At 40.5% G+C, this 27,570-nt stretch overlaps 1 protein-coding gene across 3 annotated transcripts in view; it reads right to left on the reverse strand.

Annotated features, from left to right (window-relative positions):
• Positions 1-653: 653 nt before the first annotated feature.
• The window catches only part of RGMA (repulsive guidance molecule BMP co-receptor a), a 50,433-nt gene continuing 23,516 nt past the window's right edge, over positions 654-27,570 (reverse strand). Inside the window, exons 1-4 of one of the 3 annotated variants that reach the window (XM_088452679.1) lie at positions 26,721-26,760; positions 26,353-26,468; positions 10,650-11,167; positions 654-4,253 (exon numbers count right to left, since the gene is read on the reverse strand). In XM_088452679.1, coding sequence (XP_088308805.1) covers positions 3,570-4,253; positions 10,650-11,167; positions 26,353-26,434 — 1,284 coding nt within the window. In that variant the 5' untranslated portion in view covers positions 26,435-26,468; positions 26,721-26,760 and the 3' untranslated portion in view covers positions 654-3,569. Of the gene's footprint in view, positions 4,254-10,649; positions 11,168-26,352; positions 26,469-26,720; positions 26,761-27,570 lie in introns of those variants that run through there. The other 2 variants (XM_088452678.1, XM_088452677.1) reach the window with 2 other exon arrangements.

Below are 27,570 nucleotides of genomic sequence, written 5' to 3' on the forward strand. Positions count from 1 at the left end.
AATGAACTGTCCAAAATAGCTATAGTGAGGTCATGGCTGTATGTTACACAGGCAGGAACATGTAGGTGGACAGATAGTGGGTGCATAGAAATGGGGTCATCCAGGAAGCCACATTAAGATAGTGGAATGTTATGAGTGGGATCCCCCACAGGACAGTATCATGACAGAGGCACCATTACAAGTACAGTAGGAATATCATAGCGTATTTTGGTGTACAGATGTGTCCACATACACCTTTCCTAATATCTAGCCTTATGGTTCAATTTGCCATGCCTTTGACTATGCGATTTAGCCACGCCTTGTGATTTTCCTTAAAATTTGCTACTTTAAACAAATACTTTTGCAGCAAAAAAAAATTAAATAAATTTGGATCCGTAGAATTGCTACTCGTCATGGAGCAACTTGGCCATGCTGGCATCTCGTGCCAAATGAAGCAAAAAAGGAAAGGTGTACGAGGACACATCTGTATATCAAAACAATTCTATACAATACATGCAACTTGATATCAATAGCCATTTTATATAAGCAACTTCTATTTTAGGTTTAGCGGGTAATTAAAGTCGTATTTGTAATCTTGTGACAGATCTATTAACAGTTCAAAACTATTATAAAAAGGCAAATTTTGTTTTTCAAGAAAGAGAGAACACGTCAGACAATGTTAAAAACCTTTACTTGCATTTTTTTTTCAATAAATAATTTACATTATCTACATGAGTCATATTTAAGAACACAGAGTTATTGTTTTCCCTTTTTGCGGTACTTCATCACTTGGGTCTATCTTGGTATAATTTAACATAAAAGCTTGTTAAACACAACCAAAATAAAGTGCTTCACTTTATGTCTCTAAGTATTGATTAAATCGGCAACAATCACGCCACAAAATGACAGTGGTGTAAACTGCTAAACAGACTGGGCATTAAAGCTAATCCATACAGTATGCAATATTTAGCAAACTACACACAGACACACACACGCACACAGCAACATGCTTGCGGGTGGCTAGAGGATTATAGCTGCACAAACATAATAGCACTTGGCTGGAAATGCGACTGCACTTGTGGCAGGCACTACATCCCATGAATTCAGTGAGAATTATGCAGCAAGTCAGCCTTTCGGAGTCAGTGAGCTGGCAAAGCATCATGGTAAATGTAGTTTAGGCGCAGCTGGATTGTTCAAGGATCCCCATGCATGTGCTAATTAATGCTTAGCAAAATATGGGTTAAACAATGGAGACCCTTTATTAAAACTAAAGGCCTCTGATAATTTGATAGAGTAAAACCGATCCTACAGAAGGCAGCAGCCCACTCTCCAGTGTGCTAATGGTTTATCAGTTACTACAATCCTTCTCCTGCTGCTTTTTGGGAGTTCTAACTCTTTTAGGGAGTTAGAACCCTGCACAATAAAGACCAGTTGCATTATTTTTCACAAAGTAGATTTGAATTGAATTGTGCTCATAACCTGAATTGCTGGACAGAGAGTGATAACGGATTCAATTATGGAGGATCTAGGATTCCAACAGAGAGGAACTGCCACTAATGCAATCTCATTATATTAACATGATGAATGTGCATCTTCTGAGAATGTTTTGGAATACTAAATGAAAATACAGATACAGAAAACATTTGACAGCTAAGGTTTTCTTTTTTTTGCTCCTCAATTTTTTGTTTTTTAAAATATTTATTTTTTTAGTGTACTTATACAGAGAGGAGGAAGCAATTGTTTGGTACGAACAAATATTCTTAACAACGCGGGATATCATTTCACACTATTAACCAGTAGCACTGAAGCATGCCATCTGTCTCAGTGTGGTCCACAAATTTCTATAGAAGGGAGATGTTCTTCCCCTTTTCCTGGCAACAGGTACACTTTAATGTAGTGTAGTGCCACTCAAAATAGATTATATATCGCGTAACCGCTGCCATAACATTTTCGGCATCTGTTGAACCGATAATCACAATATTACCCATGAGTGCTTGAAACTTGTGCAGCACATTAGTGAAAGTCACGATTAAGCTTAATAGGGTGAAAAGTAGTTACCACATCTATTTTTTTTTTATACACTGGAACACATTACATCTCTTCCTATGTACAGTGACAATTTATAAAAAGAACCACAAAAGCTCCATATATTATAGACAACATAAATTACATCCAACACAAGTTGCATTTTTTTTGCTTTACATCTGACTCCTATAAGTATATATTTACACTATACATCTGCTCCAGTAATCGGTGTCATACCAGTAAATGGTCTGTACTATGAACACCAGTCTAAAGACCAGGCTATTCCACGCACCAATCTGGAATTTATAACTATAACATTATGAGTTCTAGGATGCTGCTTCACTTGCCACTAGAGGCTGCCTTGCAGATGCATCATTGTTGTAAGTATATAAGCGCTCTTAATTCCAGGCCTGCTGTTTAGTTCCTACTAGTCCTAATCTAGATGCACCTGTAGCTAGGGATAACAGCATGTACCTTGACTATCAGGTCCATAAAAGTGCTCCCATTAGGGTTATATCTGCCATAGTCAAAAGTAATGTTAGCCAAAGCCTGCAGTTTAAGGAACATAATGTTTTTCTTTCCCTTTTGATTTATTTGTAGAACCTAAGGATTTTACAGATTGTGTAACTCCTCTGTTATTTAATTTAAAAATATTAAATTCATTTTTGGGTGTGTTAAAAAGAAATTAAGGATTTGTTATTCTGAGGTCAGTGTTAAACAAATCAGTACTCTAAAACACCTATCAAGAGAAAATATTATTTGTATATATTTCTTGCAGTGAGAATCAGTGTTTTGTCCGTTACTGCATATGATGTGTGCAGTAGATATGAAGAGAGCTTATTGCTACATTCCACATTAACACTTAAAAAAATTCTCATTGTTGATACGTTACCAGATTCTGAGTGAGCACCACTAAATTGTTCATGCAGTTACAACTCACTATGAAATCACAAAAGCCACAGTCACAAGATGATACAATTTCACAGCCGGCATGATACTTCCAGTACCACGATTAAGCCAGAGGGGATGCTCTTTTTCGATGCAACTTCAAAGTGTTGACTCTATATAGACGAGGTATGGTGCACATAAACCTTGCTAGCAGACTTGACAGCCAGGCAACACCTGTGTATGATCCACAATTACTTTGTGCAAAAGACATGCACAAGCAAGGCTAAAAGGTCTCAGTTCAGCTCATTTTGAGGTCATAACCTGAAGGATTACGCACACCTGTCCAACACCAATGCCAGACAGCTCAACTTCATTAAAGAAACTAAACCAAAAAGATCTTAACATTGTGTTTACACTTTGTATCAAGGGCAGATGTGGTTTCACTAGAACAAACCCTTAGGCGGGAAGCGAGTGTTGCCCTCTTCCTGGTGTTCAAAAGATATTTCAGTGTACATTTAGAAAGCTGTTAAATACATCAAATAAATGATGAATGTGATTATACAGGTGTAGGTGTTACACTTTGTGCTTTTACAGAAACAAATGGATCTTGGGTAACTGAGCCTGAACCTCTGGGACTGCTTACTAATCTCAAAAAGATTTACACAGTAAACATAACATTACAGCAACACTGAAACACAAAACACAAAAGCCACAAGGAGCTTGGAGATCTCCAGGCTTATTTGAGGAGCTGCATTTCCAGGCCCCGTGGTCCTTTCATACAGATGGATTTTGTCCTTGTTGGAGTGTAACAACTTTACATCTTCAAAGGCATAATAAGCAGCTAGAGTGAAATTCACATCTCCTGTAGTAAGGAGGTCGAACACACAGGACTGAAAGTAAAGGTCCTCAACTGGCAGCTTCTCCTTGCATTTGGCTCCTGCCATTTGAGGGGTGAAGGACGCACCACTGGAAACAGCCCCATGCCTCCGAGGAGCAGTTTCTGGAGTTTGGGAGTGGAAGGTTCGAAAGTCAATTTGCTGATTCTGAGGACAACCCTGGAGGCACAGGTAAAGACCTTGGTTTTCTTTGTCCTCTACTGCATTCACCACCTCCTCAGGCATGCGCACTGCAAAGGTCAGATAGCGACCCACTTGCCGGACCACGATGGTGGTCCCAATGTATTTGGCCTGAATTTCTATGTGCTGCCCGGCCACTTTTTCAATGATTTTCAAGCTGTTGGCTCCACTCTTGTCCCCGCCATTCTTTGAACCATCTGCAAAGGCTGCAGGCAACTCGTCCATCTCAGCCTGGTAAACCTTCTGATCAACACACTCCGGGAAGTTCTTGAAGATTATTGTTATCTGGAGAAAGAGATTAGAACACAATCAATAGGAATTCATATAGACAATGCATGATCACTTTTATATTTTACATAATTCATAGAGAGGCGCAAAAAAAATGATATAAATATATAATTATATATACACACACACTAGACCTAAATGAACTTGTTCAGGACAGTAGTTTCTCTTCCCTCTTTAATGACCAAGCCAATGTTAGGTGTGATGTTTTTACAAAGTAAGCACAAGCCCTTCATTTAACTAAAGATGAAAAGAGCCATCTCTCGTGAGTATAGAGATTCCATATATGTGTAGTTTAGATTAAATATGAAAGAGTGAATGGGTTGTACATGCAAGCAAGTAATTTTAATATGAGAAAACATAATGGGTGTAATTTTTTACCAGCACTAAGGATTTAGATCTTTAAGCGCAGTGATTGTCAAACATCGGTCCTCAGGACCTCAAACAGTTCATGTTTTCCAGGTCACCCAGCACGTGCACAGGTGTTTTCACAGGTCAGAATCTATTTTGCTACTCAGTAATTATTCCATCTGTTTCCACAGACATAAATCCTGAAAACCTGACCTGTTGGGCATATTGGAGCTGAAAACCACCACTGTAGAACACCTCCTGGTAAATGCAGATTATATAGCTGTAATCATGCTAGCAGTCAGGAGAGACCAGATCCAGGTCTCTGCAGCAAGGGGTAATCCAGGACCTATCACAACAGGAATTGTGGCTGCTATGGATGTCAGCAATGGCAGGTAATTCTCCCCAGTAGGGAGGACGCTTCTTCTTTGTCAGCAGTGCAAGGGCCTGCTGCTGTTTGAGGCCTTAGGATTTCTTTTCCAAATGAGGAATCACCACATATTGGGCCTGATTCAGCAAGGAACACAGTTGCTAATATGCATGCAATCGGCCGATTGTTGAGTAATGCGCATGCATCACAGTGCGTGAACTAGCCATTGTGATGGGGACTGCGATCACAGCAGCTACACAGAGCCATCACAGAGTGATTGACAGGAAGTGCCATTTGTGGGTGGTAACGGGAAGGGGGTTTGGCCCAATGCAGGCATGTCAGTGCTTTCAAACGTCGTTGCAGGGGCGTGCATAAGTTATCCACTGCGATGCCCTACGCAACCTGAAGACACAGCGTGTGCTATAGTTAGCAATTTATAAGTAAGGTCAGGGCTTGTGCAAGTGTGCGTGAGGCTGCGATGGTTACGATGTTTTCGCAGTACTGCTAAGCATTACTGATGTATGTAAGGTAAAGGGGGCGTCCTAATGTTGTGCTGCGATGGCATAGTGATCACAATGGATTAGCATACTAATAGCAGTGAGACTGCATGCGTAATCGCTATTGCATTTGCACCTGCGTTCCTTGCTGAATCAGGCCCATTGTTCAAGCCTGAAAAAGGAGGCCACTGTTCTGCCAGTTTTAAACAGTGGGTGGATGGCTAGTAGTTACCTTTTTTTCCTAATAGATATGGCTTACTGGTGTCTGCAGAACCATTTACACTTTAGAAATTGTCTAGAATGCCTAATGACAAAACAAAAGAAATAATAGGGTGTTGCTGGACAATAGTCTTTGTTCAACTGGCAAATCCAGACATATAGAGAAAGCTAGGAAACTGGATTCATAACCATGAAACATATCTTGTCTCTATGGAGTTAAACTAGCCAGACTAACAGTGAATTATAAAGCTCCACAGAGGAAGGCGGTATAAGACTCTCCAGCTGTTGCTGAACTTAAGTTGCCTTAGCCAGCTCTCCTTCAGTAAAAACTTTTTTTCCATATGTGAAGTACACAGTTTTTGCAATTTTCCACCAATAGAATGGATTCTTAAAACGGTCTCCGGCTTCAACTGCAAGGCATGTTTTGCAGATATCATCCCAGGAGCACAGAAGAATGTATGTGATGGGTTGAACTATTGATTAACACAGTGGAAGATAAAATAATGCAAAGTTTCTACAGTTCAATCAAGTAGAGACCAGGAAACTGTGACAAGATGCATCTATTGTAATCCCCTAGATTGTAAGCTCCTAGTAGCAGGGTCCTCCTCCCTACTGTTTCACGGCCCTCTTGTCAAGCACTTCATTGCCAGCCTTCACCTTCCCAGCTGTATTGTGTATGGAGAATTGTGTTGCTATTTGTTACTTGTGCTCTGTTTTGGTTACTGTATTGTAAAGTAATGTTGTGTGTACCCTGTACTGTATGTACGGCGCTGAGGACCACTTGTGGCGCCCTATAAATAAAATGTAAAAATAATAATAATTTATTGATAAAGCTCCCAAAAATAGGCAACAATATAAATTTTCTACGTGGTTGTAGGGAGTTGTCCAGCCTCAATAGTAATGCACCTACGCAGAGTTGCTTAAAACATGCCGTTAGACCTTGAGACAGATATCGGGTCCTTGGACCATATGATCGCACAGAACAAGGCTCTCATGTTTGCTAGTTTACCGCATACCTTTACATTAATAAGGCAAAATAAAATAATGTTTAAATCATGGCGCCAAGCGTCAAAGCTTCACGCTGGCGCGATAAAACCCAGTGACAATATAAACAAAATATATGCATCTGCTTGCATTCAATAGGGTGTCATTCAATCAATACGGCTGTTATTGTTCTCGTCCTCCAGCTGTGCAGGAGAGTTTGAAAGAGAAGTTTGATAAAATCTTCCCCACGGTGCTGCGCAAATGAAAAGGAGGACAAGAGCAGGTCATGTTTTGCAGTTTCCCAGAATGGTTCAAAATGCCTAAGTGAAAAGACTCAGCAAAGCTGGCTAAACACTGACACAAATAGTGTGCTGATTTATTACACACTGCAGTTTCATACATGCAACCACATGCATCCACCCATCAGGACAAATATGTACTTCTCAGAAAGGTCTAACTAGTTCCACAAGATCCCGCGCAATCCAGGCTATCTGCAGAGAATCAAAAAGGAGATTAATAATTAACCTTTTTTTTTTGTTAACGATTCAATTAGAATTTTTCTTTAGTGATAATAAAACTGTGTGTTTGGTTGCATTTGCTAATTATGATCATTATCACCTAATAATATTTTTATAGTCACTTAATTGCCTTCTCTATTTTGGAAAAAAGCATCACAGGGGACCCTAACTCTAACCCTTTGTTGGTAAAGCCTATATTTACATATAAGATTCAATACGGCTTCAAATGTATTTCTTGTTTTGCACGTGAACTGAAGCAGAGCATATAAGAGTACAGTCAGTTGATCCCCACTTGTAACTGCAGGGGCAACAATGCAGCATTCTCATATAGCCATCTTTGAGGGAAGGAGTATGGACGGAATTGTGGGCTTTGTAGAGTATTTGTTGATGAAAACACACTTAACACTTTTCAGAAATTCATAGGGATCATTGTGCCTTATAATAACCAATGCAGGGAAATGACACTAATGATCCCATTTTAATGTATATATCTCTGTTTTTTTAATATAACAGCTTCATAATGGGGATAAGGATGAAATGAGGGAGATTGCTAGACTCTTCAGGGAGATTGCTACTATTTCAGGGAGTCTCCCTGACAATGAGGGAGAGTTGGCAAGTATGGTTAATGCATGCGTTTATTTCCCTGCATGCGATCAATTCTGTACCAGCCAAATAGTGTACCACCAATATTCTGTGACACCCACTAAATAACGTTGACCACTCAATAAGCTGGTAAATAGATTTTCATTTTCAACTCCAAAAAGTCTCAAAAGCAATATAGTAGAGATGAATTCCCTGGTATAAAAAAACTAGTGCAACCTAGTTAAATTACATTGCTGTAATTACATTGTCCCCTTTCATGTGACAGCACCTATAAGAATTATTTGCTTGCTTGGCCCCATCTATAGACATCGCTCATGTAAGCTACTTAAAAAATAAAATAAAATAAAATAGACTTGGATATTGGCATGCTAAGCTGCTCTTCCTACCCTGTGTACTTCCTACTGTAAGCGGAAGGGACTACACAGGGGAGAGGCAGCAACTTCTTCATTCTCTGGATGAATAGAGAGCGTAGCATTTAGATACAGAAATCCAGCACAAGCTACATGGTGACAAAAGGCAGAGAGGCCAAATGCTACATCAGGAACAAGCAAGTGACATAATCACCTCCACGCAATACTAACACTACATTGTGGGTGGATTTCACATCAAATTGCTCTTGTGCCTAGTGGACAAATAGTATTGGTGGGAGCGTACACCTATGACGATTATAAACCTTTATATACATAAATGTTGAAATGGAGGGGGGGAGGGCAAGGAGGCGGCTAACCACATCCCCCCCAAACATTTGGGAGGCGGTGGAGAAGGGGCAGGCATCGGTCCGATTTTATTGCCTCCCCAACATAAAATCCTTCAGACATTATCATTCTCACTTGTAGCTTCCTCTTATTTCATCCCCAGCATCTCCTGGCCTCCCCTATATCTTCCCTGACCCTTCCCCATGAAGCCATGGCCCTTTTTTGAGTGCATTATGTCCCTTTGAAAAATGAGGGGGGCGCCAATGCTCTTTCTGGCACAGGGCACCAAAAAGTCTAGTTACGGCTCTGCGTTCAGACGTCCCTGTTTATATAGAACTATTAAAGAGATTTCTTGATTTCTGCTTCAACAAAAGTGGACGTCCTATAACAAGAGAACTGTTGGATTGAAGGAATGTTGTGAGCATTCCACTGGTATATCAATGGCCAGACCAGGACTCATTTCTGCTGGATAATATCACACTGGCATATAGTAGATATTCCTAACACACACCACTGTTAGTAAAAGACACCCAGACTAATGAAGATACATTTTCTTAGAGTTAGAGTTCTGGCCATGACTACCTGTAGGACATTATGAAAAGGCAAGCAACAAAGATTGTCATTAATTTCTTACAAAATAAATAATGGTCGAAAATATATTTCCACGTGTCTATATGGAACCCAGTCTAATAAAGACACTTCAGTGAAAATTATAGCACAGTTTATTGGTAAAATATATGTTTAGCTTTCAGATGAAGGTCTGCCAAATCATGCTAATTGATTCTTCAGCCTAAGGCTGGAAAACAGTGGTCAGAATGTTAAAATGGCAGCTGGAGAATAGCAAACTGTCTGATGAACGATGACAGCGGCAACATGATCATTATTCTGTTAGCCTATAAAATGCTAGGCTCTGAGGAAACACTGCTAAATAACCTTATCCCTCTTATTACCGACCTCTCTGCTCAGTTATATGTAGGGACACCCATATGCCCCTCCCATTCTCTTCCAATTTAAATGATGGAAGCCCTAGCAATACATAACTAGGAGTAACAAACACATTTTGTCAGCAATACACAGAACCATAAACTCTGTACAGAGAATATATTCAGCAGATTTTAAAAGCTCAAAATTATATATTGCTTATCCATTTAAATTAATAGCGTTGTATAAATCTCAGAAACATGGGGACCGTGGCATTTGCCCTTTTCCTATAGTAGTATAATAATGCACAGACTTGACCTAATAAAAGCAGTTTCATTGCCTGTAAATGTCATGTGTAGCTCAAATAATTAATGGTTTGTAGGCAAGACGACCCCAAAAATGCCCTTTATGGGCACAGGTTATTCTGAAATGTTTCTTGTTGATAACTATTTAGGTAAAGAAAAAAAAGATGAAGAGAATATTCATCCTGTGTATCGTAAATGCTGTTTTGGCAATTTCTCTGTAACATACATAAAGCCAGTCACTGCCTACAGCAGCATCAATATCTGCCAGAGAAACTGCAATAGAGGTTTTCCACAAAGATTTGCAACTATACTTTGTGAAAAAGGCAAAAACAATACATTTTTCTGTGTAACCTAAGTCAGAGACAGTAAAACTTTGACGCAAAGCTATTTGCTATGCAATTGGCACAGTCAGTAGATCAAACTACAGATGTGTCCTCATATATCTCTGCTACAGTCACACTAAAAAGCCCCTCTCGGCGCACCAGGTCCCGGGAGACTTTGCCATCGCCAGACGTCTTTTTTGCCTAAAAGTCTCTAAGTCGCATTGCCATGCAACTGGGACGCACCAACAGACTGTGCAGATTCATTTGATACGTGGCATTTGTATATCGGTGTCCGACAGAGTCCCTGAATCTGTATACAAAGTGCTACAATGTAGCGGCCGCAGCTTTCTTCATCCAAGTTACATTGTGTTTCATATACAGACTCAGGTTCACACAGATATACAAGTGTCACATATCAAATCAGCACAGTCTGCTGGTGTGACATAGTCATCGCATTTTCGACAAAAAAAAAAAAAAAAAAAAGAAGATGCCCGACGCTAGCAGAGTAGCACGGGACCTGATGGCTCACTCACCCCAGGCAAGTCGCACTGTGTGGCGTATTGAAGCTAGATGTATGAGGACACATCTGTACTAATAGAAACCTTGTGATTACCTTGCTTGTAGCAGTTGCAGTGGATCCCAAATGTACCGGAGTGTTGGTGACTTGCACGTTCAAGTAATTATTGTCTATGAGAGGCCACGCCCCTTGAATTTTGCATGTCTGGAAAGTGTCCATAAACGTCCTAAGATGGGGGTCCCCAAAGAGACCACAATGGGTGTAGTTTGGGGTAGCCGTGTTCCGATGGAAATTCTTTTCGTAATGACAGATCTCAGGGCTGTCAGACCTTTCCTGGCTGTCCCATGGAGGTGGGGTTCGCACACGAGGCTGGGAGGTGGGACCATCTTTGGAGCAGTTGTGCTGACTCATGAGGTCGTCTATGCCATGGACAGCCGAATGGTAAGCCAAGTCTCCTCTACAAAAGCGGGCAGTGCGGCGAGTGCAATGGGCATAAGTCCGGAGTGCCGTGCAAAATTCCACAGAGTCCTCTAACCCTGTGTGATGATGGGAGTTGGATGTTGTCGTCCAGAATTCAGAGTTGCACTTCAGAATTCTACACGATGAGCTGACTGCTGGGGGGGAACAAAAAACAGAGTCAGCAAGATGCACATCTACATCACATGACACAGGTGACCAACAAAAAAAAATATGCATTAGGTCAGATTCAATAAGCAGTGAGGTTCAAATCAATATGTGGCTGCAATTAACACGAAATGTATACTTATTTATACTCTCATCTTTATAGAGCGTAAGCAAAGACAAGATTTCCAGCACCAATATCCTGTGCGAGATTCTGACAGAACCTCACAGCAAATTGTATCTGCCCATTATCAGCAAGCAACATGCAATCTTAAATCAATAAACTATAGCTTGTTAAACAACTATATTTAAACATCATAAAAGGAGGACAGACTCATCTATTTTAGGTTATATTTGTGCATTATAATATTAGTAGTAAAGCTCTCATTGAGGCAAAAGTTACCACTTGTTCTAAAAAAATATGCATCAGTGGTAATAAATAAATGGTAGCCACACTTAGAATCATTATTATATGAATAGTCTACCTTTCTGAACATTAAAGTGTACCCAACCACCTACACAAAATGGAGGCAGCCATTTTGTGAGCTTAACGAAGGTTCATGAGAATGTGGCCTTATTCTTAGCAGAATGCTCCTCGAGTGACAAATATCAGCCCAAGCACTCCGAAGCTAGACTACAAATACATTACGATCAATTGCCAAATTATATTCGCAATAATGCAGTCTATAAATCCAATATTAACATCTCTGAGGGACAATGGGCCAAAGTGATGGCAGTGCTAACTCACGAGTCAACACACGCAAACTGTCTGTACTCCCCCCATGTACGTAGGGAACAATGCAGTTTAATACATTCAAACAGTTTCAATTGGCTACTTTGTTTTCAAGTCAATGCCAAGCGGTAGGGTAAACTACAAATTTTGACATTTTTATTACCATTATAATAATATATAATATAGAAGTGTAATAAAATTAAACCTACAGTGACGTGTGGTGGCTGTAGTATAGGAAAGAGTTATTGGACTAAAACAAAGTACAAGTGGAGTATGTTAAGTGTGCAGCTATCAGCTAGAATCACGTACCAGGCAGTAAAACACAGAACAAGCTGGAAGTGCTTTACTAATCCTGACACCAGCCCCCACACCCACACAGCAACCACAGTTTATTTGATGTTTATGAGATACAGATGTTTATGAGATACATACTTGCGAAAAGGAGGGGAGGGGTAGGAGAGATGTGGCTCTCTGAATTACTGTAATATATTACCGATTGTATAGCCTGGGAGAGATTTAAAAGCAACTAGCAATTGATAAACTAAAAAAAGTATCTAAAAAAAAAAAAATATATATATATATATATATATATATATATATATATATATATATATATATACATATACACACACACACACACACACACACATATACACACATATACAGAGCTGACGACAAAGGGTTAGGCAGTGACACAGAGACTGACACACAGGCTGGAGAATGAGGCAGAGATGCACTGGGTCTGGGGGAATGGGGCTGGGACACACTGAGGCTGAGGGAATGAGGGGGAAAGGAGCAAGGGATCCTGGGGATGGAGAGGCGCAGGGGGTCCTGGGGATGGAGAGGCGCAGAGGGTCCTGGGGATGGAGAGGCGCAGGGAGCCTGGAGAACCACAGGGTGGCCTGGGGATGGACACATAGGGGGGCCTGGAGTAACACAGGAGGGCCTGGAGAGAGACAGAATTGTTTGTTCAGGGAAATTCATATTGTGTCTTGCACAAAAATTTCTGTTACAATATATTATTTGCTCATGATGACGACATTGGTTATATTTCTACGCAAACAGGCATCTTCCAGACAAATGATCTCCTGAATGAATAGTGAATACTGGAAGAAGACGCTGCCCAGTGAGGCTCAAATTCTTCAGAGCTTCCACATTGCAGAGAGACCACCACGTAGGTAAAAAAAAAAAAAAAGACTTTCAAACCGACTGGCCTGTACCTAGTGCAGAAGGATGGGGGGTCCCAAAAATAGTGTATCATTCACCAAAATATATGTTGATGGCCCTGCTCCCCTCAGTGGTTGCCCTCCTCCACAGACCTCGCCCCCTCAACAGACCCACCCCTCAGCAGACACAACCCCATTAGGGCTGCTTCCAGAAATTTCCCGGGCTGGTTTTCCATCCCAATCCGCCCCTGCAAAGCTCCATCCCGAACCACAGTATTTGAGTGGTTTGCAGAATTTCAGTACATTGGAAGAAGAGTAGTTTGGAAGAAGAGTAGTGCTGCAGCCGACCTGTGTCAGCCATCACAGTGGACAACGTTGTTGCCGTGCTGTCCATAGTTGAGGTGGATGCCAGGGTGACCGTGGCCCAGTCAGAGAAGGAGACAGGCATCTCAACGGGATCCATCTGCTCGATACTCCACAAAAAGTTTGGCCTGAGCAAGGTTTCTGCATGCTGGGTGCCTCATCAGCTGACTCGAGAGCAATTCACATACAGTTGTAAAGCGCAGCAGCATATGTTGGCGCTTTATAAATAAATCTTACTAAAATAAACCTATAGCAGCCTGACATCAGGTGTCTAATTTGCAGTAGATCACCCCAAGCTAATTACCGATTTCTTGCTAATAGTTAAAAGGACGAGCTGCGGTCTCTTAAATTATATATTGAAATGAGAAAAAAAAAAAAGGGTTCAGGCAGCGACATAAAAAAAGAAAAAAAAAAAAGCCAACGTTGCTTAATGTACAGTGTATTAACTTGTGCTAGGGCTGAACTGTGAAATACAACCCCGGGGCGATGGAGGACAGCTGTGTTCCCAGGTGAGGCTGTTAGAGTCTCATTTCCTCCTACCTCCCTTCCCAAACATCCACAATATTTAAGAGCACATATTGGCTGCAGGCATCAAAAGCATACGTCTGAATGCAGTAGTGACATGTGAGTGTCTTGCAGCTCGTGAATGAATTGCTATATCCATGCCAAGAAAAGAAAGTTAACAAAAAATTTTAAAATATAAAAGTTACACGATATTCTGTCACAGATTTAACTCATTCTCTGGTGAAGAGACTTGTTGGGGCCCATATGTTACTTTAAAATGTTGATGAACTACAACTCACACTATGCCCTCACAGCCAGCTTCCATTTATTTACTAAACTGACACAGACTGCTCTCCCAAATTATACTTTACAGCCACTAGTTCCCCTAGTATCTCTCCACCTCACAGAGCAAGTGATCTAAAATGACTCGACGCCAGAACAGAACCACTGCTTAAACTAACATTGTTCAAACTGGTTTATGTTAAAAACGGACACGTGTGCAAAATAGGTCTGAAAGCTCTAATTGCAAGCTTTAAGAGCCATCTGTCTTTTTTCTTCATGTATATCACAAAGTTCTGTCCTCCACTGAGGAGCCCTAACAAGGACAAACAGACTGTTTGTAGGTGAATACTCTCTATTAGCAAAAGCGCATGTCCTTCTGTAAAAATTCAAGAGGCAATGTTCTGGAGACTCATACATTTTGGGTAGTTCTCGTAAACTCAGGGAGACAGACGAGCCCAAGGGATCCCACCTCTCTAATGTAGTTGGCAGCTGGCAGCTGGATGCAGTGTTGCCTACCCTCCCGCCTCCTTCCTGCAGTAGACTCCCGATTCCCTGTGGAGTCTCCCGCTGCCCCAGATAGTTCAAGAAAGCCCAGGATTTCTCCCCACTGCCCTGCCTGTTAAGTAGTTGGACTGCGCATGTGTCGAGGGGCGGGGCCTGAACAAGAGGAAATAACCCGGAGGAAGCAGCCGCTGAGGACCAGAGCGGGGTTATCGGTGTAATTACAGTGAGAGGGAGGGGAGAGATTGCAAGTCTCTTTCAGGTACACGGATCTCAGCTAGTGGGTCGAGTAAGTGGCTGGGATAATGCGGATTCCTGTGCAGGCTGCCATGGGAGGGTGCTGTAATGGCGGTGGGTGGGTAACACAGAAGGTGTGCTGCGCTGGGTGACCCAGGGTGTGCTGTGCTGGGTGACAGAGAAGGGGAGCTGTACTGAATGCTGTGACAGGTGTTACAGTGCTGGGTGACTAAGACCTGCCCCAGTCTCACACACACACACGGTATGGGACTAAACAGGATATGAGTTGGAGAAGAGGGGAGGCAGAGACGTATGGAGAGGGAAGGCTCCGGGGGTTGATGACACTGCTAGGGGGGAGTCGGGGTCAAAGACCAGGAGAGTGAGGCTAAGGAGGAAATTACACTGCAGGAAACACCCCTGAGTGGCAATAGATACGCCCATAGGTGGAGCTAGGCACACCCTCTGGGCTCCTCGACGGCGAGCGCGGACATTCTATTACTGAATATAACCTCCCTGAAACTTGTTTTCAAAATTAGGCAAGTATGGTTTGATGGTGCTTTATGCAGCAAATCACATCCTCATTGCCCATCAAGACATTTTGGAGGGCCCGAGGGGGAGGGGGGGGGTGGATTTGGAGTTGCAAATGCATGCAAGCGTGGTCATTTAAAGTGCTGCCATTTTAAAAGTATTACCCAGACTTCGGTCCTCTTCTGAAAAGGGGAATCTTAACGGGTTATAGTACACTTAAATTGTTTTAATCTGTCTGTGAATGCCCAGCAGCTTGGTGGACAAATCTATTCAGGAAGTATCTTCTTTGATCCAAAGTATAATAAATTGTGAAAGCACAGTAGTGCCCTAGCTAGATGTTTTGACAATTAAAGGCCATAGAACTCCTTGTATAATATTTAAATCTGGGAAAATACAATATTGTAAGACTATCCTCTTAATTCACTAAAGGATTATGATTATGTACTGTGGGCCTGATTCAGACCCGCTCGCAAGCGGGTCGATTGTTAAACAGTGCGCAAGCACCTCAGCAAGAGAGAAATTCTCTTGCTCCGGGGCTCGCTACAAACAGGACGGCTGTCGATGTTGATCGACAGCTCGTCCCGTTTTGTAGGCGGGGAGGGGGAGTGGCTACACAAACGGAGGCGTTCCTGAAGGAACGCCTGCCATTTGTGGGAGGCACCACTGACATCACCAGTGATGTCAGTGAAGAGCTTCCTGCTCTGTTAGAGCAGGAAGCTCACTGGGGCTTGCGGGAACGAGACCCTATCACAAGGGTCTCGTCGTAAGCCCCGATGGTTGTGACCATCACCTAGCCGCTCGCAAAAGCTGTGGGTGGTCAACCACAACTTAGCGAGCGGCCAAGAGGCCGGTGTAAAAAAAAACCACCAGGCCGCCCCGATTCAGAACGAGCGCTCGCTTTTTGCGAGCGCCTCTGAATCAGGCCCTGTGTGCGACATAGGGTCTCATTCAAAGATGTATGCAAGCCCGATAGTTTGCAAACATTTCCCATGGCGAGATTACTGCGAGTTCGCTCGCAGTGTCTCCAAGCCTCAGTGTGACAGGCTGCAGCAGTATCAGGTGCCGGCCTTCATTCCCAGAAACAAGGACATGTCGCTCCTGTTTTCTGGGAGTGTAGATGCAAGGCTCTGCATCGGGAGACACAGATTTCCTGGCCTCAGCTACACAGATAAGACGGCCATTCTGAATAACCATTGTCTGCCAATGCTGCAACCATCGTGCCCGGTAATCCAATGCTGCGGCCTCGGATCTGTGTTGCTGTAAGAAGGCATCTTTTCTTCTCAGACGCCTCCTGGTGCATTAGTATCTTTTCACATTGCTGCATCATCAATGTGGCCTGTATTTATCTCTGAATCAGGCCCATTCATACTTCTATGTATGTTCAAGGCTTCTATACCCGATAGTAAAGATCTCTGGCCTTTACCTGTGATTAATCCAGAAAATGCACCATCTTGTATCTGCACTTCAGACACAAAAAAAGGAGGTCAGTGTGGAAATAAACAGTATTCACTAAAATCAGGTCAAGTAATACCTTAAAAAAAAAAAAAAAAAGAACACAAAGAGTAGTGCTCATAAACTTAGCTGCTAGCCGTCATATACGAGATGCAAAGTTCAGTGTGTGAGACATTCACTCAATGGCACAGTTGTTTGAAACCTGGATTGATCACAAAACCTTTCTTTCTGTGTGACTCATGCCTGGCAGGAGACACTGGTATTGTTGGCATCTGTACCCTTAGAACTTTATTTACTTGGTTTTGACACAGAAGGGGAAAAAAAAAAAAAGACAACGACAAAGTGCCAACATATCTTGGCTTTTGGCTGCCACATCTTTCAACAGAGAAACCAAAAGATTGAAAAATTAGCTGATTGAAATGAACACTAAAAAAGAGGCTTATTCAAGTCCCTCCAATTCCCTTCACCCAGTAAAAGGGAAAGGAGTGCAGCAACGCCTAATGCATCCAGAATTCGCATTTCTCGTCAGCTAATTACTATCACCGATCATTCGTCGCTTGTGAAGTCCATACTCTATGTTACTGAAATATCAATATTTAAACACCATGTATTAGATAAACATACACACATTTCTGAAAGAGCCATTTTGACAAAATTAATAGTTTATATTCCGCTTCTTTTAAAGGTTCCCTATCACACGCACACAGTGGAGGTAGTCATTTTGTGAGCTACTAAAATTCAGCCTATAAATTCACTATCATAACTGAGGCTTGAGATACTCGCTGCCTCGTGCCTCAGTGATGTCCTAGTGACTTGATAGGATGCCTGCTCATGAAAAGTGCTTCAGCACACAATGGGCTTCCACCACTGCGCACTTTAAAAACTTGATATACAGAGGTTTAGTGGTAGAAATTACTTATTCCTACATTTATTTATTGATGTTTCAGGTTGTAATAACCGAAAGGACCCGTCAATTACTTTTATCTGCCGGGTTTGATAAAGAAAGCACCGGCTGTATCTGCTTTAATCATAATCAAGAGATTGTAAAACACTGTGGCAACATTAATTACGGTATGCTAGGGCACTGGCCTCTGCAATGTACCAGACTTTTAAAAAAGGCACATTTCCCAGTTCTGAGAAAAAAGTCATTCTAGTTAAACTGGTTCTGATATATTGTGTGTGTAGAAACAAGCGACTTGGATAGTTCATCTCAAAGGCAGTTACCAGAAAATAGTTGATCCACAATCACCATCTTAATTAAAGGAATTTGCATTCAATATACAAATCATCACTTTGTACACAAGTGTTACTGGGCAACTGACTGCTGTACAAGTAATGCCCCCATTATTCTCACAAAGCCAGCATCATTAAGGGAATAGAAGGTAACTATTTAAAAAGTTCACTTCAATGAGTCTCATCTTGGTAAACCAATGTTAAATCACAGGTTTAAAACACAAAAGAGGTGTGAACATTTTAATAATGATTAGAAAAATAATTAAAAACCAGGAAGAAAAAGAAAAAAAAAAAAATCCGAACCCCTTCCAGTGACCTCTTTTGAACTGCTAATCAAGCAATCTTGCGGAATAATGGTCTGATTATTATTCTCTTGTTTGCATAACAAAGCAGCCTAATAAAAGTATTTGCCTGTACTCAGAGGGGTGTGAAAGATCAGCTGAGAATAGAGACTGTGGAATGTGGCAGCCTCACTAAAGCCTGGGCTAGAGAATAAAGACAATGCAATTTGCCATCAAGAAAAACCCAATAGGCCAATAAATTACCCCATGTGCAAAGGGGATTAGATCAGGTTTCAGTTACACTGAGATGGGGGTTGGGTGGAGAGAGAGAAAGAAACTGCAGTCTTAAAGATACAGGGTTTCTTTCATTCAATGCCTTCACAACAGGGATCTTCTGAGACATATGGCCCAAAGCTAAATTAATGCACATGGTAAAGGAACTGCTGAGCTATATTACAGGATTACTCTGCTGAAGACCTTTTCCCCCACTTGTATTTTTTTCTTTTACTTGTAGCATCAAACATCTGGAGGAGGACTTAACTTTAATTATTTGTTACTTCACTTTTTATCTCTGTAATACAAACTCCCCACTATGGTAAATTGCCAAGCACGGCAGTATTTTACTCAAATGGTATATTTTATGGCAATACCACTAGGGGATAGACAACCTGTTGCTTTCGGTCTGCAGAACATTAATATTGTGAATTGTTGTTCTGACTTGTATAATATACTTGTATCATACACCCCTGTTTAAAATAAGATGGACACATTACCCATCTAAATAATGGCACACGGATTGCAAGTAGAATACGAGCTAAATATATTTTATGTCACTGTAGCTGAAAAAATATCTGTCTTGTAAAACACTAGTCTATCTGGGTAACCGGAGACTGAGCTTCTGCTGGGATAACAGCTCTCTTGTCAGGAATATCACATAACCCTGTATCCTGTCCCAGAATCTCTTGCAAAAGGAAAAAGGAAAAATCAAAACACCAGCTAAGCATTATTTCTGGCTATTACAAGGGTCATCGTGTGGTTTTCACACAAATAGCGCTACAGTAAATAATTTAAGTATTTCATGCATGGAATACATAGCTATATATATTCCCTTTCAAAGAATACTGTTCGCAACATGATAACAAGCTGTAAGTGGTCCCATAACAAGCTATAAACTGTCTGCTAAATTTTACTTCATTAACATACTTCTGTTTGTCAGTGTTCCCAATGCCATTTCAATTCTGCATTTGAGATACATTTCCAATTGATTGACATTCCATAGCCATTAAAAAATGCAAAGCAACTAAAGCACATGCAAACAGCTGTGATCGTACATATTTCAGTGCATTTAACTTGTGTTATGGTGGGTTATTCTCAATACTACTTGTTCTATTTCCATGTGTCTGATGCAGGTCATATACTGTGCGGTATTATCAGTGCATGAATTTCAACATGCATTTGGCTTAGAAATGTCCTGTTACACACTGAACACCCATCAAATTTAATACAGTTTATATGCACTTATGTTTTAATATCCACTAGAATTAAACAAACAAGCAGTTAAGGGAGCACCAAGCAAAAAGGTAGAACATCAAGATTTGTAATAATACACTAAAAGTTATGCTAGTCTTAGCAGCTTGGTCTTCTCACCTTTCAAAAACTGCACACAGGCCTAAATTATGCTTGTACAAATCATGCATGACACCCTTATCTACAGATAAGAAAAAATGCTTCCCAAAGCTGTCATCATATTCTTAATAACAGATAATTTGACAAAACACTTATACCCAGTGGAATTGCATTGGTATTTTTTTTTTTTTTTTTGTTAAAGCTAGTTTCACACTAGTGTTTTTCAATAGACTTCGGAGATCACTGCAGGCTGCCACCAGTGTAAACAAAGAAAATATATAGAACAGGATGCATTTGCTGTGTTCCAGAATGGAGCATTTTAAATGTGCTTGCAAAATGTATAAATGGCTTCAATGGTTTGTAGTGTCAGAAAGGGTCCAGTCGCAGGGCTTACCAGTGTGATAAACTCTAGTAATAACACAAGTATTAATTGTGAGTAGATTCAAGCCCTTAGGAAGGCCAGGGTTACTTTGTAAAGTACAGACACAGAAGGTACCTGATAAATGAGATACAATTTGAAATTAGTCATACTTGGCCTTCTGATAGTTTTAATTACATATCTCCCATGCTAGTCAATGCTTGTGATCACAGACAGAATAAACTAGACAATACTGCAATTGTGAAAGCAACTGTGCTAAGGTGTTGCAAAGAATTATCGGAGGCTTCAAGTAGTTGCAGATGTTGCACTCTTTATAGTACAATACAATAGATATTTCACCTTCAAACTGCACATTACTCATAGACGGATGTTGATAAAGTGGATAAAGGATTTTTACCACAATCCTAGATAATAACTCTGTAAATGCAGAAATACCACCATTATCCAGCTCTAATCAAGGTAACATGTCAACATAGAATACCAATTAAATATAAAATTACACCTGACGGTGCAACGTTCAATCAAGTGGTGGGAAAACCCAGTAAATTCCAAGTGAAAATAATAATAAAAACATTCCTTACTCAAAAAACACAGTTCTGGACATGAGTCACTCATAAAAGTCGTCTTCCTATTGTTTGACAGTAGGTCTTCATTGACACAATGCTTGCTGTCTGGAGGATCCTTCCATCTTTGTATATGTCCTCTTAGTCCTCATCAATGTATAGCTGACTTGGACACTATCGGAGCTATTCAATTTAGCGCACTGTTAGGGCGTCTAAAGGATTTCTTCTCGCACCCTGAGAGTGCAAGGAGAAATCTGACTAAAGTACTGGCCGCAAGGCTGTTTTCCGGCTTTTCGAGGCACTAACAGCCTCGGGGCCATCACTTTAGTTGTGAGAACTGGCATTCTCAGACTAAACACACAGCTTTAGCTGCGAGAACCGGCATTCTTCAACTTAAGTCCGACTAATCGAACTTAAAAGTGCGCTGAATTGAATAGCTCCGGGAGCTCCCTCCAGTCACCATCAACAGTGGGCTTAATTGAATCAGCCTCAATAAGTCTTAATGAGATAGGGGAGACCTAAAAAGTACAAACATAGTGTAACATCTTCCATATAAAATAAAGGTGTTTTATTACTCCATTACGCTCACATTTAAAAAAAAACAAAAAACATTACTATCATATATCACCACCCATGCACGGGTCTTGGTGTGACTCGGTCTGCTCTTCTGAGTCCCAGATGATATAAATTTGTTCACAGACCCAGACACCTGAAAGAATGGCTCAGAGACAGCATTCCAATATTCCACAATCTACCAGTCACAAATCACCAGGCTTGACGCATTTCAGGCTACTTGTTCTTCCTCAGAAGCCCCTGAGGAAGAACAAGTAGTCCGAAATGCGTCAAGCATGGCGTGGAATATTAGAACGCTGTATTAGAGCCATTTTGTCAGGTGTCCGGGACTGCAAGCAAATTTTTACCATCTGGGACTCAGAAGGGCAGACCGATCCACACCAGGACCCATGCATGGGTGATATTATATGCTTGTAATGTTTTTTGAAATGTGAGTGCTATAGAATAATAAAACAGCTTTATTTATGTGGAAGGTGTTGCACTAAGTTTGTACTTTTTAGGTCTCCCGTGACTCATTGAGTCTTATAGTGCCAAGTCATCTCATGTACAAAGATGGAATGATCCTCCAGACAGCAAGCATTGAGTCAATGAAGACCTACTGTCAAACAATAGGAGGACTTGTATTATGAGTGACTCATATCCAGAATTGTATTTTTTGAGTATTTTATTATTTTTTCACTTGGAATTTACCGGGGATTTTCCACCACTTGATTGAACTTTGCACCATCAGGTGTAATTTTAATATATTTAATTGGTATTCTATGTTGACATGTTACCTTGATTTGTGATGGTTAATAGTGGTATAGTTAGACTAATCGCACACAACCCAGCATATAGAGCCTAAAACTGCACACAACTGTGGCTTGCAATCAAAAGTTGCATACAGTTAAGGAACAGTCAGCTCTCTAAATGGACGTATACATGTTGCAGTCCCCTGACAGCTGCAGAAAAGTGTAGTATGTGTAGCCATACCCCGAAGGGGGTCTGCTGCTTAAAATAAATAAAACCAGGCCTGATCTAGGAGTTATACTTACTATGGTCACAAGCAAGTGATCTTGTATTTAGTCCAGCTGGTTTAAAGTTATATATAGTACAAATTCTAACTTGCCCTAAATGATACATATAGCATAAGATGTTAGAGCCTTTCTATAAAATACTGTACATCCAGCGCTCATTCACATGTTGCTATTTTTTTCACACAAAGTTAAACTCATGAAAAGGTGTTTAAACTAGGAGTAAATGGTGCCTTTCCCACCTTTGTGCTATAAGATTTTAATGTGACATTTAAAAATGTAAGCCTTGAACAACGGAATTCACAAGGCATATAGAACACACAGTACCAAAACACGTAATAGGGTAAAAAACGTGTGCAAACGTTTTCCTAACACTTGTGCATAAGCCCTTAAGGTGCATACACACGTAACGATTTTTTTAACGATTTGTTGTTAACGATGTCGTTATCGTTCAAAAATCAGTTTCTGAGTTATATGCTCTTGTTTGTAGTTATTCATCGTCCATTTCAGATTGTTCAACATAACGATTTTCATTAAGGGAATGAACATTTTTCATTCATCATTGTAAAAATCGTTCATTACACTTCAAAAATCGTTCACTTTTTCAAGGGAAAATCTGACAGAAAATCGTTGGTTACAAAATAGTTACGTGTGTATACACCTTTAAACTTACAGAACTCAGATGGTTGAAGTTCCTATATTGTATACATTAACAACCAAGCATTTGCCTGATCTTGAGTGCTATGGATTGAGACGTGACCTCTCACCTGTATGACATAACCCTCAGCAAATGCTTTGGTGTAACGAACTACCCTATATGGACAGCTGGGGGCAACAGAGCAGTTACAATTCACAGCAGTAATTGGTGGTTAATAGCACCAGGTGTATACACAGGAAACAAATCTAGTTTGGGTTGTGTGCAGAGTACACAGGTGCTGGAACCCAGGAAAAAAACACAGTGAATCTCACAGCCAATTATCCAGTTTGCTGAAATGGTCTACACAGCATACTGACCACTATAAATTGTATATCTGCCACTTAACCAACACTTGGCAACTGAATTCAGCCTGTGATTGTTAAAATGGGGCTACATTATTACTTTATTTGTAGTAAACACACAACAATGTTGCTTAAGATACGATTTTTTTCTGCCATCAACAAATCTGCTGTATATGACGGAAGCGTACAAATGGACTGGCAAGCTGCAAGTATTCTGAGTGACCTCTAAAGCAATATCTGCACTAGTAATTCTGACAGATAACGGAGTTCTGATTGATCTGTCCTTGCAATGTAAATTTACTTAACACCCTAATCTTCCTTTCTGAAACATAGCCTAGCAGTGATTTGGAAACAAATTATTGGGTGTTGGAAGGTCATATTATAGTATATCTTCCTATTTCAGTGACATGAGAGGAACAACCCCCCCCCCCCCTTCCCCCAAGGATTAACCTAGTAATGGAAAATCAGATGTGTAAATAGTCATCTTTATAAAAGAAGCAGCTTGCCCACAAAGCATCAGGTGCTAATAAAGTTTTATTACTATTCTACTACTGTATATAAAAATTAAGTCTCTCTTCAAACTTTATTACAAGAGAAGTTAATAACCTGATAATCTGACAGTGTGATGTCTCATATTTTTTCACACACTTGGTGGTTCACATTTGCGATGAACAAGTTGTGCTCATAAACAGTCTGCTATAAAGAATCTTATAGTCTACTGTACATTATATATTAGTTAAAAAAATAAATACATACAACACCACCAGTTTAAAAACATTGATCTTAAACTTGAGCAAATATTTTAGTAATTTCAACTTAATATTTTGTTAAAATAAATTAGAAAAACTACTTTAGCAAACAATGTATGAAAATTTATAGAAACAAGATCCAAATATCTTGTGGGATACATGACCTAGAAAGAAAAATATTTCCACATCTGGAAACAAGAGAGACAGTCATTTTAAGCATTTGAGAAGGTGCCGCTCACAGTTTCTATCTCTGCAGTTTTATTACAAATTATGGAGACATATCCCTTCTGAGACCACATGAAAGGGGTTTATCAAGCCATCTAAAGACTTCCAATAAGCAAGATCTCCATCTAGAAGGAACTACACAGGCTAGCACTTAAGTCTAATAAGCACTTAAATCAACTACTATATAATCTTCAACTTCATAGCTATAGGGGGTCAAATACTTTTTTTTTTTTTGCACACTGGTCCTGCACTTAAGAAGCAAAGGTTAATAAGGCAGTTTACAAAAAGTGATTATACGCATTTAATTTTTTTTTTTATTTTTTTTTACAAATAGGATTTTATCTTAAATCAGAAATTATAGATGAACTTTAAAGAAATTAGTGGGATTCATTTTTCATCTAACACAATGTTTGAATATAATAAAAATCTATTTTTAGGCAGAATGCACGGACAGGAATTAGGAGGGTAATCCGGGTTATACAGCACCTATTCTTCCCAAAATAGTTTGGCTGTTGATAGGTGACTAAAATTAATTTGTAGTCCAAGCAACAAATACAAATAATTTAAACACCCAAAGGCCCAAAACAAAAGCCTTATAATCTTGTAAGAACATAAATTATAATTCCTGATACATTTGGAGATTAACGGTTTGAAAAATCAGCATTTATGACACATTATAATCCAGATGCTGTGACCAAACCCAGAACAGTTTGTGATGAGCAATGAACTATAGTCATTTAAACCTATGTCACAGCAGGGACTTTAAGTGCAGATGATCTGGTTCATTATAAAGTAGATTTGTATGCGTTACATATGTTCAATGAGGAATGATTTTGAAATTTCCCATGCTTGGTTGATTGCACAAGAAAAAAAAAAATCTTAACATGCCTAAATAAAAAGGTCAGGTTTCAGCAAACAGTTCCATATATTAGATTGACAAGGCGATTAGTTTTATAGCTCGTTCTTACAGGTAAAACAAGCATGTGACAGAAAACTCTGCCAGTTGTACAACACTTGGATATAATGTGCAGAGAATGATAAAATACAATTATTTCGGGATTTAACAGTAATACATTTCCAGGTGAATAAAAAACCTTAAGCCTGCAGAAACTCGAGATCTCTGCAAGGAACAAAACCCCCAGTGTGGAGTCTGCCCTCCTCCCCCAACAAAAACAAGGCTGGCAGGAATTTGCAGGCAAGGATCAAGCCAGCAAAACACTAAGATTTATTGAAAACAGATGCCTATTCCTGGTCTCATTCTATAGGTCCTGCGGCCCTACCTTGAAAAGAAATACGCAAGGATATACTACAAATAATAAATGCATTTTTCCCCCAAGCCTAGCAGCATTGTTATAGGGGCTAGGACAGAGACAAAAATTGCAATGGAAATAAGGAACTAGACATTTTTTTGATAGGGGTAACTATAATAAACAATCATTTATTTTTTAACATTTACTGATATATTGCCAGCATATTCAGTTGTGCTTAACGATGGAGATATTAACTGCAACAAAAACATCCCAAACTGTAATGTGCCATACAGATAATGACAATCAACTTTACTGGCAGTGTTACCAGCAGATGGTGCATGCATGTGTAACTTTCATTCAGGCGAGTGATTAAAACATGAAACAGTGTTACAAGGAGCATGCATGTTACAAAAAGCCACACACACACACACACACACACACACGTGTTTAGTTACTCTATAGATACCCTCCATAGGAGAGGGAACCCTTATGGTAGAGACAGGAATATGGGATTGCCTTACCTGTGTGGAATGTGCACAAGAAGACGGTGAGGATGTAGAAGAGTCCCAGGGCTTTGGGTCCTGCCCCTCTCCCCATGCCCATCCATCCAGCTCGGGCTTTAACCACAACCCTCGCCCTGGACCAACAACAGAAAGAGAGAAGAGATGACACAGTCCGGCAGTCACCAGCGTGTGCGCAGCGCTGCAGCAGCCGGGCTATAAAAAGGGATTGCAGCAGCCCATCCACACTACAGCAGCAGCTATCAGTCACTGACTTTTACTGAGCTCCTTTCCCAGTGCCGCTTCCCCCCTCCCGTCCCTGCCCCCATGGCTGCTGCTGATCTCACTGTGTCCAACCCACAGCTGCCTGGCCTCCTCCTGCTACTCACTGCTGGCCTAGGAGGAGGAGATACTCAGTCCCGCTCACACATCTAGCACCACGGTGTGCAGCACAGTCACACTCACACAAGCAAAGCCCTACAGGGAAATTACATACACACAGTACCAGTACTTGTCCACGGGTGTTTCTGTCACCATAGTTGTCTGGTGCAAACACATAAACATAGATTCGCTGCATTTACCAACATTTAATTCTGGTTTGTAGCTCCGGGCAGACATTCATCAAAAAGCAGACTAAACAGATTTATTTTCTGATGTGCAGTATTATTCCTAATCTACTTCCTCACTTTGTTACCTGAGAAAGTCATTTTATGTTGTTGTTTTTTTATACTTCATATGCAACATGGTACTCTTAAGTATCAGCCAAAATGATGTCATGGGCCTGCTTCCTCCATTAATTATCATGTATTATACAGGACTGCAAATGTATATTATGACTTCTTACTATAGTACCTATAGTTTAAATGATAGAAAGTGCTGCAAGTTTTATTCTTAAAACTGAACAAGAGACAGAAAAAATAGAACAATAAAATAGTCTATAGGCGTTGTTATTACTTAAAGCCACATGAAAAAAACACCCATGTGCACAGCAGTCCCTAGAGTCAGACCTAGACATTTGGGTCATACCCCCAGAGTCCCCTAACGCTGCACCCAAAACTCTACATCCTATATAGTAGAAACATCAGGCCTCATAGAAAAATTAGCAGGGGATGGCCTGACATTTAAGTCCACTCTCTAGAGACCTTTGCTCTTTTGAACCATGTCCCAATCCAATGCATGCCTAGAAGAACAAAACAGGTCTTAAGCTGGGTACACATTAGACGGTGTGCAAACGATGCA

The sequence above is a fragment of the Taudactylus pleione genome, unplaced genomic scaffold (genome assembly GCF_031769625.1).
Source record: "Taudactylus pleione unplaced genomic scaffold, aTauple2 ptg000556l, whole genome shotgun sequence".
In the NCBI taxonomy this organism is placed as follows: Eukaryota; Metazoa; Chordata; class Amphibia; order Anura; family Myobatrachidae; genus Taudactylus; species Taudactylus pleione.